Source organism: Pelophylax lessonae (genome assembly GCF_965119305.1).
Source record: "Pelophylax lessonae genome assembly, chromosome: 6".
Taxonomy (NCBI): domain Eukaryota; kingdom Metazoa; phylum Chordata; class Amphibia; order Anura; family Ranidae; genus Pelophylax; species Pelophylax lessonae.
Genome location: NC_138773.1, coordinates 234,297,244 through 234,314,768, shown reverse-complemented (window position 1 = coordinate 234,314,768; position 17,525 = coordinate 234,297,244). Strand labels below are relative to the sequence as shown.

Genomic DNA, 17,525 nt, shown 5'->3' with positions numbered 1-17,525 from the left:
TTGACAATTGTGGGGTCGAGCAAGACTATACATAAATGAAATGTATGTAATTTCCCCACAAATAGAGCTTTATTTTGGTGGCATTTGATCACCACAGGGTTTTTATATCTTGTGCTTTATAAACAAAAAAATAAAAAACCCCCAGCAAATTTGAAAATTCACATTTCTTCACAAATTTTGGCCACAATGTATTCTGCTACACATTTTTGGAAAAAAAAATCCCAAAAAGCGTATATTGACTGGTTTGCACAAAAGTTATAGCATCTACAATGTATGGGATATATACTGGAAGTTTAATTTTTTTATATACTAGTAACAGCGGCGCTTATAGCAGGACTGCGATATTGCGGAGGACAATCTGACACTTACACTTTGTGATAACCAGTGACACTAATACAATCATCAGTGCTAAAAATATCAACGTCACTGTACTAATGACACTGGCTGGGAAGGGCTTAAACATCTAGGGCGATCAAAGGGTTAAATGTGTGCCTAGTGCCTAGCCAGTGTTGTGTTTACCTTCAGGTAGTTTTACTAAGGGATGTGCTGGGTTGTATTCCCTGCTTTGCAGTGAAACAAAATCCAGCACATCCCCACTAACAGGACAGAGCTATGTCTTGTTTACATATAGTATGCAGAGCTCCGTCTAGTGTGTCTATTTGCCAATCAGAGGGTGCCGGTGGTCACCCATTGGCCGGCACCTGCTGATTGGCTTCTGCTGTGACTAATCATAGCAGAAGCGGCACACACTTATGCCCCCTACCTGGGAGTGCAGATTTATTTATATATACACACACACACACGCGATACACCCTCTTAAGTATGGTACTACAAAATTACAAAGGAAAACAGACAGACCGACCATTATAATCCTTAAAAGAGTAGGTCTTCCCTTCAGAGAAATTACAAAAAAAGCCAAGATGTCAGTGAGTAGTTTCCTACACATCAAAAGGCACTTGGAAAGTGAAGAAAACTGGCGGGAGGAGGTCTAGCACACCCAAAGCCACAACAGAATCCAAAGACAAGTTTCTAAAAATCAACAACTTGTTTTACTGGCAGCTCACAAGACAACAGCTTTAAGCACAGCTTAACACTGATCGTAGTAAGCAAGTCTCGGTCTCAATTGTGAAGAGAAGACTGAGCTGCAATCCTGATAGGTCAAGTGGCTGTAAGAAAGCCATTGCTAAGATAAAGAGGCTTGCCTGTGCCATGAAGCACCATCGGTGGACTACTGAAGACTGGTAGGTCGTCTTATGGACTGATGATTTAAAATTTGAGATCTGGTTCTTCATGCAGGGTTTTTGTATGCCGCCAAGTAGGTCAAAATGACGATTCCTCGGTTTGTGAGGCCAACTGTCAAACATGGAGATGGAAGCGTGATGATCTGGGGCTTTTTTGCTGGATCCAGAGTTAGCGACTTGCACAGGTTGAGTGGCACCCTGAAGCAAAACTACAAAGCATTTTGTGGTGCCATGCAATAATGTACCCTCTGGAATTACACCTATTTGGGTCATTATCATGCGGTAGGATAAACCCCTGACCAAAGTATATTTCCAGGCTGAGTGAGAGCTACCTTAGAAGAACAAACAAAACGGTAGGCTTCAAATCATGGAATGGACAGCACAGTCTCCTGACTTACAGTGATTGTAAAGTCTTGTTTCTTTTAAAATAACAAACACGTTATACATGCCTGGATCCTCCTCTCCTCTGGTCTCTCTTCTGTGCTCCTGGCTCCTCCCTCCTATTGAGAACCCCTTTGGAAAGCAGTTTGCTATAGGGGCACCTGAACCGAGTCACAGCTCCGTGTGTCTATTCAGATACGGAGCAGCAAATTAGCCCCGCCCTATCCTCCTCCCGATTGGCTCCCGCTGCTGTCGGTCAATCATGCCACGCTGCTGTCTCAGCCAATGACGACGAGAGTCCTGGCCAGCTGAGACACCTTGGCAACATTGCTGGATAAGGGTGGGCTCAGGTAAGTACCAGGAGGTGGGCTGAGGGCGATTGGTGTACAAGGAAAGTTTTTTTTTGTTTGTTTTTTTAATCTTCATGCATAGAATGGGTCAAGAAAATTTTCTGCATTTACAATCCCTTTAAATCCCATTGAACTGGACAGAGGGGTGAAAATTTAGATTACATTTTTTTTTTTTTTTTTTGAAGAAGAACATAAAGAAAATAATTCCATGACTTTATGTCCAATTATTTATTTATTCTATGCTTTATTTTCAGAGTACACAGACATTAAACAGCGTAAATTAAAAACAAAAACTGGAAAAATGGGGGAGTTCTAAAACTTTTAAAGAGTTGTATGTGCATTATACATATATAATGACACACACACACACACGGTATATTATATATATACACACACACATACACAGTGCTTGGCATAAATGAGTACAGCTCTTTTGAAAAGTAAGATTTTAATCAATATCTCAATGAACACAAGAACAATTTCCAAAATTTTGATACAACAGTTTTAAAGAACATTTGTTAAGCTCATTACATGAAAGTAAGGTTAGTAATAGAACTTGGATTACAAAATCTTCAGTTTTACTCAAAATTAGTAGATGCAAAAATGAAAGCACCCCACAACAAAAACTACTACATCTAATATTTTGTCTGACCTCCATGTTTGTAAGGACAGCACCAAGTCATCTGGGCATGGAATCAACAAGTTGGCAACATATTGCAACATCTTTCTTTTTCCATTCTTCAAGAACAACCTCTTTTAGAGCCTGGCTGCTGGATGGAGAGTGAGGCCCAACCTCTCTTCAGAATTTTTCTTAGGTGTTTAGATCAAGAGTCATACTTGGCCACTGAATCAATTTCACCCTGTTCAGAAATGCAACAGTAGCCTTAGATGTGTGTTTTGGATCATTGTCACGTTGGAAAAGTGCACGATGACCAAGGCCATGGAGTGATGGTAGCATCTTCTCTTTTAATATATAGAAGTACATCTGTGCATTCATGATACCATCAATGAAATGCATCTCCCTGACACCAGAAGCACTCATGCAGCCCCACAGGAGGACACTGCCAGCACCATGTTTCACTGTAGGCACCATGCATTTTTCTCTGTACTTCTCACCTTTTCGACACTATACAGATTTTGAAGCCATCAATTCCAAAAACATTTATCTTGGTCTCATCAATCCAGAATGCCAGTAGTAGTCTTTTTCAGCATGGGCCCTGACAAATACTAGACGGGCTTTTTTGTGGCTAGGCTTTAAGAGAGACTTCCTTTGTGGACAACACCCATGCGCGCCATTCCTCTGTAGTGTACGCCGCATTGTGTCACAAAAAAACAATCACCCCAGTCTGGCTTTTTACTTCTTTAGCTAACTGCAGTGAACTTGCATGGCGATTTTCTTCAACCCTTCTTATCCGAAAACACTCCTGTCGAGGCGTTAACTTCTGTGGACAGTCTGGACCTCTCTGAGATGGTTGCAGTTCCTTTTTTGTTAAATTTTTGTATCACTTTTGTTACAATATTTGGACTGATAAAGTAAAGCTTTGCTGACCTTCTTGTGGCCTTCACCTTTCTCTTCCATGTGGTGCCATTGCTGACAGCATGAAATGGGAAGGGGGTTTCTTTTATAATCTAATGTCTGCTGGACACCTGCCTAATAAATAAACCAGACTCACCTGTAGCTGAATTCTTAATAATTAGGTTGTCTAAAATTTAGCTTTGCTCCGAAGACTTTCATTGGGGTGTATTCATTTTTGCAACATGGTCTTGAATTAATTTTTTTAGGAAAAAATTAGATTTTTGACTTACCTTAAAATCCATTTCACTGATGTTCATTGACAGACGCAATTCTTAATCTTCTTAAATCACTGAGTTATACTGCCCCCTACAGGAGTATGAAACTAGGCAGAAAAAAAAAAAGTCTGGCTTCACCTATGGACAGTCCCAGGGAGTACACTTCCTCTGCTATGGGTACTTCGTTTTGTTACAAGCAGTGTCAGAAGAATTACAACTGCACAGAGGGGTGGGTGCTGTGTCCGCTACACTGTCATGGCTGCCGCTATTTTTAATGGCAAACCACCGAACTACACAAACATGGCCGTCATGCATAAAGCACACTTGTTACAAGAAAATGGCGGCCCAGCGCAGAACCACAAGGCTCCCCAGGGATCCCTGGGCCTCGGAAAACGGCACAGGCAGGAGGGGGGGGGGGGGCCTTGGCAGAACCCCCATCAGGTACAGCCCCCACCGCCAACAGCTGATCATCTAGTCGCCAGTGGCGCACCCCCTGCCCCCACCCTAGGTGGTGGACCAGGCCACCCCACAGCCCCAGCATCAGTGAAAGGTGGGCAGATGTGGGGCGAGATGGCCCATAGGGACCACCAGACTGATGAGTGGGGTGCCCAGAGGGAAGGAGGAGAATCCAGGGGTCCACCCCAAAACCCTCTAGGGGGAGAGGGGGGACAGTTACCATATCAGGAAACAAGCGGGCCCCGCTCCAGACACAACCTCCTCTGCATCGAAATGGGGGGCCATCGGCCAGGAGGAACACTGCGACTCGGGCCGAGACCCGCTCATATGCGTTCTCGCAAGGCGTTTAACTCGCAGGCCAGCCCCCGTCCCGTGGTTCTATGTCGTAGCTGACCTAGCATGGAGCGTGAGTGGGGCGACCACTGGATGTACATTATCCAGCCCGTCGCCCAGTCCGGCAGTTGACTGTAGATCTCACAGGAAAAAATCCAGGAGAAAAAAAATTCTATCCAAAAAGAAAAAATTGCCAGGACCAGAGATGCCGGCAAGGAACTAGGTCCTTACTTCTGACTGACTGCTATAAAAACTGAGTACCTATAGCAGAGAGAGGGAGTATACCCCCTGAAACTGCCCAGTAGTGTAGCGAGACTTTTCTTTCTGCCTAGTGTTTTCCTCCTGTAAGGGACAGTGTAACCCAATGGTTAAGAAGATCAGGAGCTGAGTCCATCAATGAACGAAAGATAAATACTTTTTTTGTGCATGCAACTTAAACTTAAACATTGGTTGAAATCAATGGCCTACTTTGTGGGAGTATTTTTCAGCATAGTGTCTCATAGAAAATGTTGATTCTGAAAGGAAAATAAAGGATTTCTGAAATCTGTTTGTTGGGGTGTACTCATTTATGCTGGGTGTGTGTGTGTGTGTGTGTGTGTGTGTGTGTGTGTGTGTATCAACCACCTGTTTATACTGCCCCCTGGCAGCCTGTGCAAAAGGAGCCTAAGCATGCCCCTGACATCTAATCATGGGGTACCAGCCACTGTATTTATTTTTTTCTTAAGAGGGTGCTAGGGGGAAAAAAAAACACAGAACTAGCAGTAGAGAATATCTGCAGATTAGTAGATGACAGTCAGTCTCTCCGAAAGCTTTCAGAAAATGCTAAACCTTGACATAAAATTCTAGCTCCAAAGTAACACTCATATTATTATTTATTGCGTAGTCCAGGGGAGGGGGTAGAAATAAAGCACTATAACAAGTACAATTTCAGATGGCACCTTATAAACGATTTATGGGGAAGTGGTTTCCTCTGAGCTGTGCACTGCCACAAATAATTCAGAGCTGGCTGAGAAGGGCAATTGACGGAGGTTATGGAGAACAGTTCCCTGCTGTTCGGCTTATAATACAAATGAACAGTGCCCTTTTGAGTGCAACATTAATCTGACTTATACATTACCCAGAAATTAGACAGTAAATATTACCCACAATGTCAACCTGAACCTGCTCCACATACTAAATGGTTCTGCTTAAAGACTCTTTTCAGGGCTATGTGGCATCGAAACAAATCTGCTTTTCCAAGAAGCAGGAAGCATTACGTTTATGCAGAAACCATTCTGAAGAGTGCCTACTGCTCGGCAATTAGTGTTAGAAAAATGTTGACAAGTAAAGGTTGGGAAGCACCATAAATTCAAATGTTGTGGCATTTAAATAGCCCAAGTAGAATGTTGCTCTTTATATCTGCCAGACACAATGTTCAGCCAGACTCTGCAATATAAATTTGTTAAAACCTAATGCCAAACAAACAGCTAAGTACATAGCTAAAGCACATATACCTGGTTTCCAGGCCAAAGGATTCACAGTACTGCTCAACTATTCACTTCTGCCATACAACACAGCCAGGCAGGTGGACAGCACTATTTCCTACTGTAGCTCTGTACCTTTCTGTGCCACCTGTCTACATATTTCAGAACAAATTTATGTAAATATGGTCTTTCAAAATCCAACGAGCATGCAGGTGACACAGGAAGCTACAAAACAAATACAGGAAATAGTATAGGAGTCTTCATGGGCATTTTTTATTTATTTTTTCCCATCTGAAGGAGGGGTTTTCTCAGCCAAGCACAGCGAAATCAGTCAAGGACAGATGGATTCCAGAAAGTAAGTGCTATATAAATCATCTTCTCATTCAAAATGCTAGGGGAGTGTTTTTCAAAGTGATTTCTCAGCAAAACAAAGCATGGAGACAAGGATGGATGGGTGAGTTTGCTTTGAATATTCAAATTGAATTAACCAGCTTTTTCAGCTCGTGGTGTTCTGATATAATTAGGTTTTGCCTTATAGTTTATGTAGAGAGGGTAGAGAAGACCTGCAGATACGCACAGCGTGGAGATGGAGGAACAGCTACTGAAAGGTATTTTACCTTAATGCTGCACACGGTTCACAAAAGGCCTACAAGAATGGGAGGAGCTAAATTAATTTAAAATTGGATAATTTTACAAAATATGGAATGGTGTTCATGGACAGCATAGATTATTTATTTTTAAAAGGCGAACTAACCCTTACCTACTGGCCATTTTCACCCCCTTCCTGCCCAGACAAATTTTCAGCTTTCAGTGCTCTCGCACTTTCAATGAGCACCCCCGGGGCACCCGATGAAGAGGAGGATCGGGGCTGCTTTGTGCAAAATCCTTGCACAGAGCAGGTAAGTATAACATGTTTTTTTTTTTTAAATAACAAAAATCTTTACAATCACTCTAATCGCTCGTTTTTTTTTGTTTTGTTACGAAAAAAAAAAAAAAAATTTTTCTTAGTTTCTGTTACACTATTTTATAAAAAAGGTAATTTTTCTCCTTCACAGATGTGCTGCACTGATAAGGTGGCACTGATGGGCGGCAATGATGGGCACTAACAAGCATCAATGTTGGGGCTGCATTGATGGATTTGCCCGTTTTCGGCTCTCCTCAAGCCCTGTAAGCATGAGGGAATGATTGCTAATAATCCTGCTTACATTGTGAACATGAATGGCTCTGCACCCCATTCTGTGATTAGCTGCGCCCAAAGGACGCAGCGATCAAAGATCACTGCCGATGCACGCTACAGGGGGCGGCGCAGACAGGGCGAGAACGAGAGGATGTCATATGATGGCCTCCTGGCAAAGTGTGGCCGTGTTGTAGCCATCATTTGGCTTTAGCGCGGTCGCAAAGGAGTTAAAGGGAATACATGAATCTGCTGAATCTAAGACTTGCACTTAAGGTGCTCATCTAATAGTTTTTTGAAACTATCGATGCTCCCTGCTGACACCACTGCTTGTGATAGAAAATTCCACATCCTTACCGCTCTGAACGTATAGAACCTATTACGCAGTTTAAGGTTAAACCACTTTTCTTCTAATTTTATAGAAAAGCCGCAAGTCATTTTATATTCCCTTTCGCTGAAAAGTTTGTTACCCAAGCTTGGGTCGCCATTACGGTATTTGTACATTGCATGCCATTGCTGAGCTTGTCTTCTACTAGGATCCCCAGGTCCTTTTCCATCTTAGATTCCCCCAAAGGCTCTCCCCTAGTGAGTAACTTGCGTTCGTATTTCTGGCACCCAAATGCATTAACCTTACATTTTTCAACATTAAACCTCATTTACCATGTAGATGTCCACCCCAATTATTTTGTTTAAGTCTTTTTGTAAGGTTTCTACATCCTGCGTAGAAGTTATTGCCCTGCTTAATTTAGTGTCATCCGCAAATCCGGAAATTGAGCTGTTCATCCCATCCTCTAGGTCGTTTATAAATAAATTAAATAGGATTGGACAGATCCTTAGGGGACCCAACTTTCTACACCAGACCACTCCGAGTACTCCCCATTTATCACCACCCTTTGGACTCGCCCCTGAAGCCACCTTTTAATCCAGGTACTCACTGTATGGTCCATACCTATGTACCTTAGTTTATACAGTATACGTTTGTGGGGAACTGTATCAAATGCCTTTGCAAAATCCAGATACACCACATCCACAGGCCTTCCTTTAGATGGCAGCTCACTTCATCGTAGAAGGTTAATAGATTGGTCTGGCAAGAGCGATTTTTCATGAATCCATGCTGATTACTACTAATGATACCATTTTCATTACTAAAGTCTTGTATATATAGTCCCTTATCATTCCTCCAATATATTGATCTTAGGCTAACCGGCCTGTAGTTACCAGGGATATATCTTGGCCCTTTTTTAAATATTGGTACCACGTTAGCTTTTTTCCAATCAGCTGGTACCAGACTGAGGAGAAAAATGTATTTAGCACCTTCGTCTTCTCTCTGTCCTTTGTAGCCAGATTTCCTTTGTCGCCCTTTATGGGGCCAATCTGTTCTGGCCTCATTTTCTTACTATTTATATACTTAAAGAATTTCTTGGGGTTTTTTTTTTAATATTCTTTACTCTCTTCCGCTATGTGTCTTTCGTGTTCTATTTTAGCCGCCTTGATTGCGCTCTTACTTTTCTTATTGCATTCTTTGTAATGTTGGAATGCTACCAATGACCCCTCAGCCTTTTATTTTTTGAAGGCATTTTCTTTAGTTTTTATATGCATTTTTATGTTTGGAGTTTAGCGACCCAGGGTTTATTTTAGCTCTTTTAAAATGTATTCTCCGTTGATATAAGCCGTGTGATTCAGCTTACACTTTTGTCTAGAGGCTCAGGTAGTCTAGACAGATTCATGAATGGATTTGGCAGGAGAGCCAAAAAGCACTTATTCTACTGTTCAGGAGCCAAGTCAAATAAGTCATTACAATGATTGGCAGCTAGGTTTGACAGAAAGATGACATGCAAACCCGCTGAGAACTCCATATTTTCCTGTATAATTACCGATAACATAGCACTGTCCCATGGCAAATATAAATCACAGAATCTTTTCATCTAGTCTATTAACCTTGATAAAACAAAAAGAGTTCCTATGTGCTACATTTATATAAGGATGCAAGCTGTAAAGCTCAAACCCCCTTCCTGACACATGTAAGACAAAACAGTAAAATCGTCAATCTTGAAAATGGTATTTAATAGTTCTCTTTCAGTATGCACTGGCTTAGCATTCTGCAAAAAATAAAAAATGAAAATATAAAGAAAAGATCTTTGGCTGAGTGTGCAGACAACAGGCAAACAAAGCATTCCCATTTAGCATAATCAATATACTGAACATTTGCAATCATTTGAAAAAACAAGTTAAAAAAATTTACTGGAAAAACAAAAATTGCTTTTTTGCCTTATAATATGCAACCTGAAAGGAGGATTTTCAGATATTTTCAGTTTTAGGGCTTGTGCACACTGGGCTTAAATATATAGGGGAAAGTTTCCGCGCTATTGGAGGAATTAAATAAATGACTGCAGCCTACCTCAAAAATATAGATAACTATATTTAGTGAATGTGGGGTAAAGGGAGGTAAAATGGCGCTGTCAGGCTAATAAGTAGGAAATATAAATATGTCTTATAAGTGCACTGGTGATAAAGTGAATAAAAAGTCAAGATATATAAAACTTAATGTGGTGAATCCTTAAAAAGTGTAAATATGTTTAAAAGAAATTAGTAAAAAAAATATATATATATATTATCGTGATAAATGGGTAAATAGGAAATATAAGATGTAAATAATAAATTATTGAAAATCTATTCAGTGTGTGATCCTAAAGGTATAAATATGATTTCATACAAAATACATTAAATCAATAAATAAAGTGATATATTAGATAACCTCAATAAATAATTAAAGTGCTAATTAATCAAATGTAAATTGTGCTAGTGAGCCAAGCAATAAATAGCTTTGTATAAATTTGTACACAAAATCAATTCATAAATAGTGTCCCAGCAATTTAAATAACAAATAAATAAATGTAAAAAGAATATATAGAAAAATTGTCCATATAAATAGCCAAAATTAACTGGTGCTACAAATATAATTGAGTCCCAAGATGGGAAACGAAGCAGGGATTTAACAGGAAAAAATGGATTCCAGGAGTTCCAGACTGATGGGGGTGCTCAATACAGGAATAAGTGCTCCCCTCCTATTACTCCCGCACTCACCAGATGGTGGTACCCCCACAGAGGTAATCAGCGTTTGGGGTGACTCTCAGAGGTCCCTCCGAAGGCTGGCTAGTAATCCACTTAATCCCGACTTCATATACTGTATTTTTCTCCAGGGGAAAAATTGATGGGAAATACCTCCTCTTAAAGTACTCCAATATATTTGAGAGATCCAGCACCATGTGACGCATGCGCCTTGTGCTACAGGGAAGTGCGGCGAGGCAGCTTTCACATGCACCGCTACGGTAGCCTATGCGCACATAGGCATTTACAGGCGTATTAGCAGAGTTCACAGGCGGGGGGGGGGGGGGGGGGGATGGGACATCACCAGCATGCTCAGGAGAGGAGCTTTTGGGCAGAAAAAAACACTTGATGTGCATACACAAGGCAAATTTATCCACACTAATGCCTAGAATAATTGAATAAAGCCAATAAAGTGCATTAACTCATAGATGCACATAATACGCAGCCTTTATTGTGTACCAAACAATAACTGAAGGAATCAACTCCTGACTCAAGGCTAGATGAAGAAAGGACCAACCCCACATTGAAAATGCCATGATAAAGGGGAAGGCACCAAAGATCAATCTGGATTTCTACACCAGGACAAATATATTTAGTGCTAAAGGTAAACTGCTAACTGAGTGATGGCTCTAATTAACCGCTTGCCGACCGCCGCAAGTAGATATACTGCCGCGGTCAGCCCCTCACAGGCAAAGTGACGTATACATACGTCACTAGCCTGTGAGGCTCTGGGGAGCGAGCGCGCGCCGCCGCCGGCGCGCTCCCGCGTGGTCACGGCCCCCCCGCACGTGTGACCGGCGGACCCGATGTCCGCCTGTCACTCTGTGATCGTTGGGGGAGAGGGAGAAAGGCAGGCAGCTTGTGTAAACAAGCTGCCTGTCATTCTCCCCTGTGTAGAAACACTGATCAACGGTCCTACATAGTAGAACCGTATGATCAGTGTTCCTACAGCTGAAACCACAGCCAATCACAGTTAGAATCACGCCCCTAGGGACACACACAGCCCCTCCCTCTCAAATAAAGTTAACCCCTTCACTGCCAGTGTAATTTTATAGTAACAGTGCATATATATATAGCACTGATTACTGTAGAAATGTCACTGGTAACCCCAAAAGTGTCAAAAATGTCAGTCAAGGGTCCGATCTGTCCGCCCCAATGTCGCAGTACCGCAAAAAAAAAAAAAAAAAAAAAAAATCACAGATCGCTGCCATTACGCGTTAAAAAAAACAAAAAAACAACAAAAATGACAAAAATCTTTCCCTTTGTTAGTAAACGCGATAACTTTTGCGCAAACCAATCAAAATACGCTTTTTGCGATTTTTTTTTACCAAACAAATGTAGCATAAAACAAATTGGCTGAAAAGGTTAAAAAAATTTAGATTTTCACTTTTTTTTTGGGGGGGGGGGGGGAATTTCATATAAAAAAAATGAGAAAAATATTGTTATTTTTGCAAAATTGACGCTCTTTTTTTGTTTATAGCGCATGATCAAAAAATACCACCAAAAGAAAGCTCTGTTTGTGGGAAAAAAAGGACTTAAATAAGTTTAGGTACAGCGTCGCACGACCGCGCAATTGTCCGTTAAAGTCACGCAGTGCCGAATCGCAAAATACCCCCTGGTCTTTTAGCAGCCAAATCCTCCGGGGCTTAAGTGGTTAATGAAGTGGAGGACTAACCAATCATTGAACCAAAAATAGATGGAACACCACACTACCCCAATGGGGAAAAACAGAACAAATAACTTGGTCAACAAGAAAGACGTGTTAACAGAGACAAGTCCTAGCAAGAAGAAAAAAAAAAAAAAACACAGATTCCTAAGGGGAAGTTTTAACAGACATACAAATTCTAATACAACTCCTCTAACTCTGGTCGTTGGAATTCCTCGATGCTGCAGATAGCGGCATCTAGACAGCAATGACAATTCCATTTTCTGCAGCATTCTCCGGTGGGCGCAGGTCAGGGTGGTGACACCCCCAAATAATGTGTCCATTACACCCTGGGTTCACAGGAAGTAGATTAACAGATACTGGGCATTGCTCAGCCTGGAAGAAGACCATCAGGTAATTTTCTGTGGGGGAAGACCTAAAGTCAAGGTGGGTATTGCAGTAAGTGCTGCATTTTTTTTAAATTTTTTTTATTGAAGTTGGAGTTCAAGAACCATAATCATGTGAGTAATGCAAGGAGAGAGGAGCAGCGCCAATCTGAGTGTAGCAATCCTCTGATGAAGGAACACGCATGCTCCTAACGCGTGCATGGACAAAGCCTCTCCTGCACAGAGACTTCCTGCTGACAGCTTTCTCCCACGTCTACTCCATCCAGACTGGGACACGGAAACCACCGGCCCCACCAGGTGCGATTACACCTCGCAACCCCCAGCTGCCACCCTGGATTTCTGCAACAACCTGGCTGATGCTTACAGAAGTAACAGTTCATCACTGTCTAGGGAGTGTTCAACTTTTAAATAAAACCTGTCTAACATTGCTACATTCAGATTTGCGCTGCTCCTCTCTCCTTGTTTCCCAGTATCTACAGAGTTCCTTCTGCTCTCAAACGGGCTACTTCTCAATTGTGTTCATAAGGATTCCGGTATTTTCCATCCCGTAGCTACCACCCAGGATATACAGACCATTTATATTATATACAAACTTCCTTCCTAACCTCGAATCTGGGTTTATTTAACCATTAACTATTGTGGCATACACGCCGTATCCCCAGAGGTGTTCTCGCCCCAACCGTAGAGTGCCTAGCACTCCATTCACCCTTGTTTTTTATGGTCTTGTACTTAGAGTAAAGCAAAGTTCTCATTTTTTGAGCAGCATAGAATGTATCCTTAACAGCTCTAGCATTTTGTGAAACTTTGTACATGTACTTGGCCACAGGACACATTCACAGAGCTAGGAAAGGCAGCATTCAAAGCTAGGCATGAATCACAAGCTTGATTTCACGTCATGCTATGGAGCAGAGGATAAAGTGCTAGTCCAAAACCGGAAAGTCAGAGAACTTGTTTTACTCAATCTACGCTATGTAAGTAACTAAATTTGCTGAGCATGGCTGGTGCATTACAGGTGAACTTACCCTTATAAAAGAAAGCAGTCATGTGTTCCAAATGTTGATCTACCATGAAAATGCTGGCTTCCTCTCTGCACTACTGATCTTCCAGATTCAATACCTTTACTGCCTAAAAACAGGTAAGCAGCCAGTGAAGACTGCCTCTCTGATATGCATTACTAGTTCAAGGTCAGGGAGTAATGTGGTCAAATAAAAAGTATAATGCTCCTTCACTAGGTCTGTAAATGGATATTCTAAGTGTTCTAAATTATAAATACAAAGGCAACCATTACTAAAAAAAAGTTTAACGCAAGGTTTATGAAGAATGTAACAATACACAGACGCTCAATGCCAAAGCTACCAAATGCATACCATTTACAAATAGTTATTGGAATAGTTCTCTTTCCCATTAAACATGTGCTTGCTTTATTTCACAATGTTTTTACTGCTAACACTGCCTTAAAAGACATTTCTGTCACTAATTTTAAAATGCATAATTTATGCTAAGAAAATGTATATACAATATGCACTGTATGACCGTGTCAACTCAATAAAAGTTGTTCTGAATGTAAAATGAGGTTTAGAAGCTTTAAAAAAAAAAAAAAGGTACTGTTTGTGCAGAGCAGCAGCAAGAAGATACGGTATATGCCATGTGACCCTCTTCGAAATTATTATTAGGATGCCTATACAAATGAAGTGCCAGAGCAATAGTATTTATCTTTGTGAATGAGCTTGCATAGTTGCACCTTCATTTGTTTCCTTTATGACAGAATTAGCCAACTATTGATATCTCTAAAGAATTATAAATGCTTCTTACCTGCAGTCTGAACCAATCCAACCTCATTCCTCTGAAGTCAAAAACTTCCCCATCTTCAACTAGAAATGAAAAAAAATAGAAAGCACTCAGCTAATAATGCAACTCCAGATAGAACTTCAATAGATTTTAAAAAGGGTAATATAAGTTATATTGTCAAAGTATTGGGACACCTGCCTTTACACACACATGAACTTTAATGGCATCCTAGTCTTAGTCCATAGGGTTCAATATTGAGATGGCCCACCCTTTGCAGCTATAACAACTTTAACTCTTCTGGGAAGGCTGTCCACCAGGTTTAGCAGTGTGTCTATGGGAATGTTTGACCATTCTTCCAGAAGCACGTTTGTGAGATCAGGCACTGGATGTTGGAGAGAAGGCCTGGCTCACAGTCTGTGCTCTAATTCATCCCAAAGGTGTTCTATCAGGTTGAGGTCAGGACTCTGTGCAGGCCAGTCAACTTCCTCCACCCCAAACTCACTCATCCATGTCTTTATGAACTTTGCTTTGTGCACTGGTCCAAATCATTCGGTAGAGAGGGGATTATGGTGTGGGGTTGTTTTTCAGGGGTTGGGCTTGGCCCCTTAGACATTTTGGACAATTTTATGCTTCCAACTTTGTGGGAACAGTTTGGGGATGGCCCGGCCCTTTCCTGTTTCAACATGACTGCACACTAGTGCACAAAGCAAGGTCCATAAAGACATAGATGAGCAAGTTTGGGGTGGAGGAACTTGATTGGCCTGCACAAGTCCTGACCTCAACCCAACAGAACACCTTTGGGATAAATTCAAGTGAAGACCGCGAGCCAGGCCTTCTCTCCAACATCAGTACCTGACCTCACAAATGCACTTTTTGTATAGAAGAATAGTAAAACATTCCCATAGACACACTCCTAAACCTTGTGAACAGCCTTCCCAGAAGAGTTGAAGCTGTTATAGTGGCAAAAGGATGGGCCAACTCAAACCCTAAGGACTAAAGCCCCGTGTACACACGCGTCGATAATTGGCCGTGAATTTTCGGCCAACGTCCGATCGGCCGATTTTCGACTTGTTAGTACGATGCTTCCGACAACCGACTCCGACTTTTCGGCCGAAAAAAATCTGGTGTGCAGGCGATAAAATTTTTGTTGGCCGTCAACACAATGGTTGATTTTCCGTCAGTCAGTACATATTTCGGCAGACAAAAATCTGATGAGCAAGACTGGGCATGCTCAGAGAAGAAAAAACACACGGAAAGTAAACCAGCACATGACATCACTTCAGAAGTAGATTTTTGTTGGCCAAGAAAATTTGTGTGCAGTCTAGGCACATTCCAACCAACAAAACACCACTCTGGACAAAAGTCGGACGATCGGTCGGCCGATAATTGTTGCGTGTGTACGAGGCATTAGACTCCATAGATTCCATTAAAGTTCATGTGCGTGTAAAGCAGGCGTCCCATTACTTTTGACAATATAGTGCAGTGATGGCGAACCTTGGCACCCCAGATGTTTTGGAACTATATTTCCCATGATGCTCAACTACAATGCAGAGAGCATGATCATCATGGGAAAAGTAGATCCAAAACATCTGGGGTGCCAAGGTTTGCCATCACTGATACAGTGTATAAGGCTCCATTTAATCATGTTCTGATGGAATAAGGTCCAAGCAAACGAAGAATTCCACAACAAACTGAATCGTTCACCATATCCCAGTAAGAGACAAGAGGCTTATATGGGTAGTCAGTTACAGTGTACACAGAAGAGAGGAATATGTAGCATGAAACTTTCACTGCTTGTACTTTAATGCTTTAATCCAAATTGATGTTTCAAATTTTTCCTGTGCCATCATAGACTACAATTTTAACTAAATTCCCTTAGAAATGCTTGAAATCAATGAATGTATTGTAGTAAAAATGTACTCTCTGCTTTCACACAGTAGTGCTTTTATTTAAAAAAATGTCACCATGAAGATTTACTTTATTGCTGAGGAAGGTGTGCTAGACCAGGTCTGTGATTGTATGTTTCTTTTTTTTTTTTTGGGGGGGGGGGGGGGGGAATCAAAAACACACACCCAATAGGTTTATCTTGGAATTGTACAAAGCAGCCCCGAACCTCCTTTTCTCACGTCCCCCGCTGGCACTCCTAGCTCCTCCTCTTAACTAAGGCTGAACCCCAGGCATTTAGTCACTTTTTAAATGACTGGCTTATGTCTAATGAGGTGTATGCCATCTCGTGGATGAAATGACTGGCTTATGTCTAATGAGGTGTATGCCATCTCGTGGATGAAATGACTGGCTTATGTCTAATGAGGTGTATGCCATCTCGTGGATGTGTGTCTCATTACACTTTACGGTTTTACTGTTTGCCAGGAGTACAGGTATCAAACACACTCCAGGTGCTCTGACAGGAGTGATGTTGCTTTCTCACACAGCATCCACTCTGCTCATCTTTCATCGCCACTGTCCATTGCCTGGTGGCTTTGTGTTTTGTAAATGGAAAAGTAACTGCACACGACTCTTCCGCTGCAGGAGATGAGACCTAAAAGTCCAGCATCAGAGGGCCAAAAGTATAGTATAATAGCTGTACCCCCAGCACTCATTAAAAATGCAAACTGTAAAAAAAAAAAAAAAAAAAAGGAGATAGGTCCACTATGTGGCAAAAACTTTGCCAAACATATCCCACAGCAAGCAAGCAGATTTAAAATAACTACTAAATTCCTGGAGTTCAGCTTTAAGCTTGCTATATTGCATGTGTGAGACAGTTAAGGGGATGGATACAGCATCTAAAACAGGTGCTACCAACAAAAGGGAATCTGGAGTACTGGTGCAACATAGCAAACCCTGGATGCATTTTGAGGCTTCATTTTCAGTTTTGACCAGAGTACTTATATATCTTGACAGTTGTTAGAAAGTTAACCAGTTGTACACTGCCACTGTCTTCTATGTAAAAAACTACATAAAGGATAAAACTTTTTTTTTTAGTTTGCAGAGGGATTAGAATGCTTGGTAATTTTTATTGCTGTCTGTGTCCCCATTAAGGAGATTCACCCTATCCATTTGTCCCATTTACCATTATTGACATTGAAAGTAAAAAAGACAATTCCAAATTTTGGGTTGTCCCTAGAAATTTTCCAATGGAGCGATCTGTCTGTTCCAATGGGGACTCGTTCTGGTGACCTGGGGCTCCCCTAGGAATTCCCTTAACTTGCAGGGATTTCCTCTCACTTCCTGTTGGCTATGGGACAGGAAGTGAAGGAAAATCTCTGCAATGAGACACAGAGGGAGAAAAACAATCTGACAGGGTTTAGAACTACCTCCTTAGGCCCCTTTCACACATACGGTCCCCGTTCAGTTACGTCAAAATGTATCGGTTTTCCATCCGTTTTTC

General features: G+C 41.5%; 1 protein-coding gene across 4 annotated transcripts in view; it reads right to left on the bottom strand.

The window, feature by feature from the left end:
- NCKAP1 (NCK associated protein 1) overlaps positions 1-17,525 on the bottom strand; it is a 248,857-nt gene that overhangs the window by 107,284 nt on the left and 124,048 nt on the right. For all 4 annotated transcript variants that reach the window (XM_082260288.1, XM_082260289.1, XM_082260290.1 and 1 more), the window contains one exon: positions 14,162-14,220. In XM_082260288.1, coding sequence (XP_082116414.1) covers positions 14,162-14,220 — 59 coding nt within the window. The remainder of the gene's footprint in view (positions 1-14,161; positions 14,221-17,525) is intronic.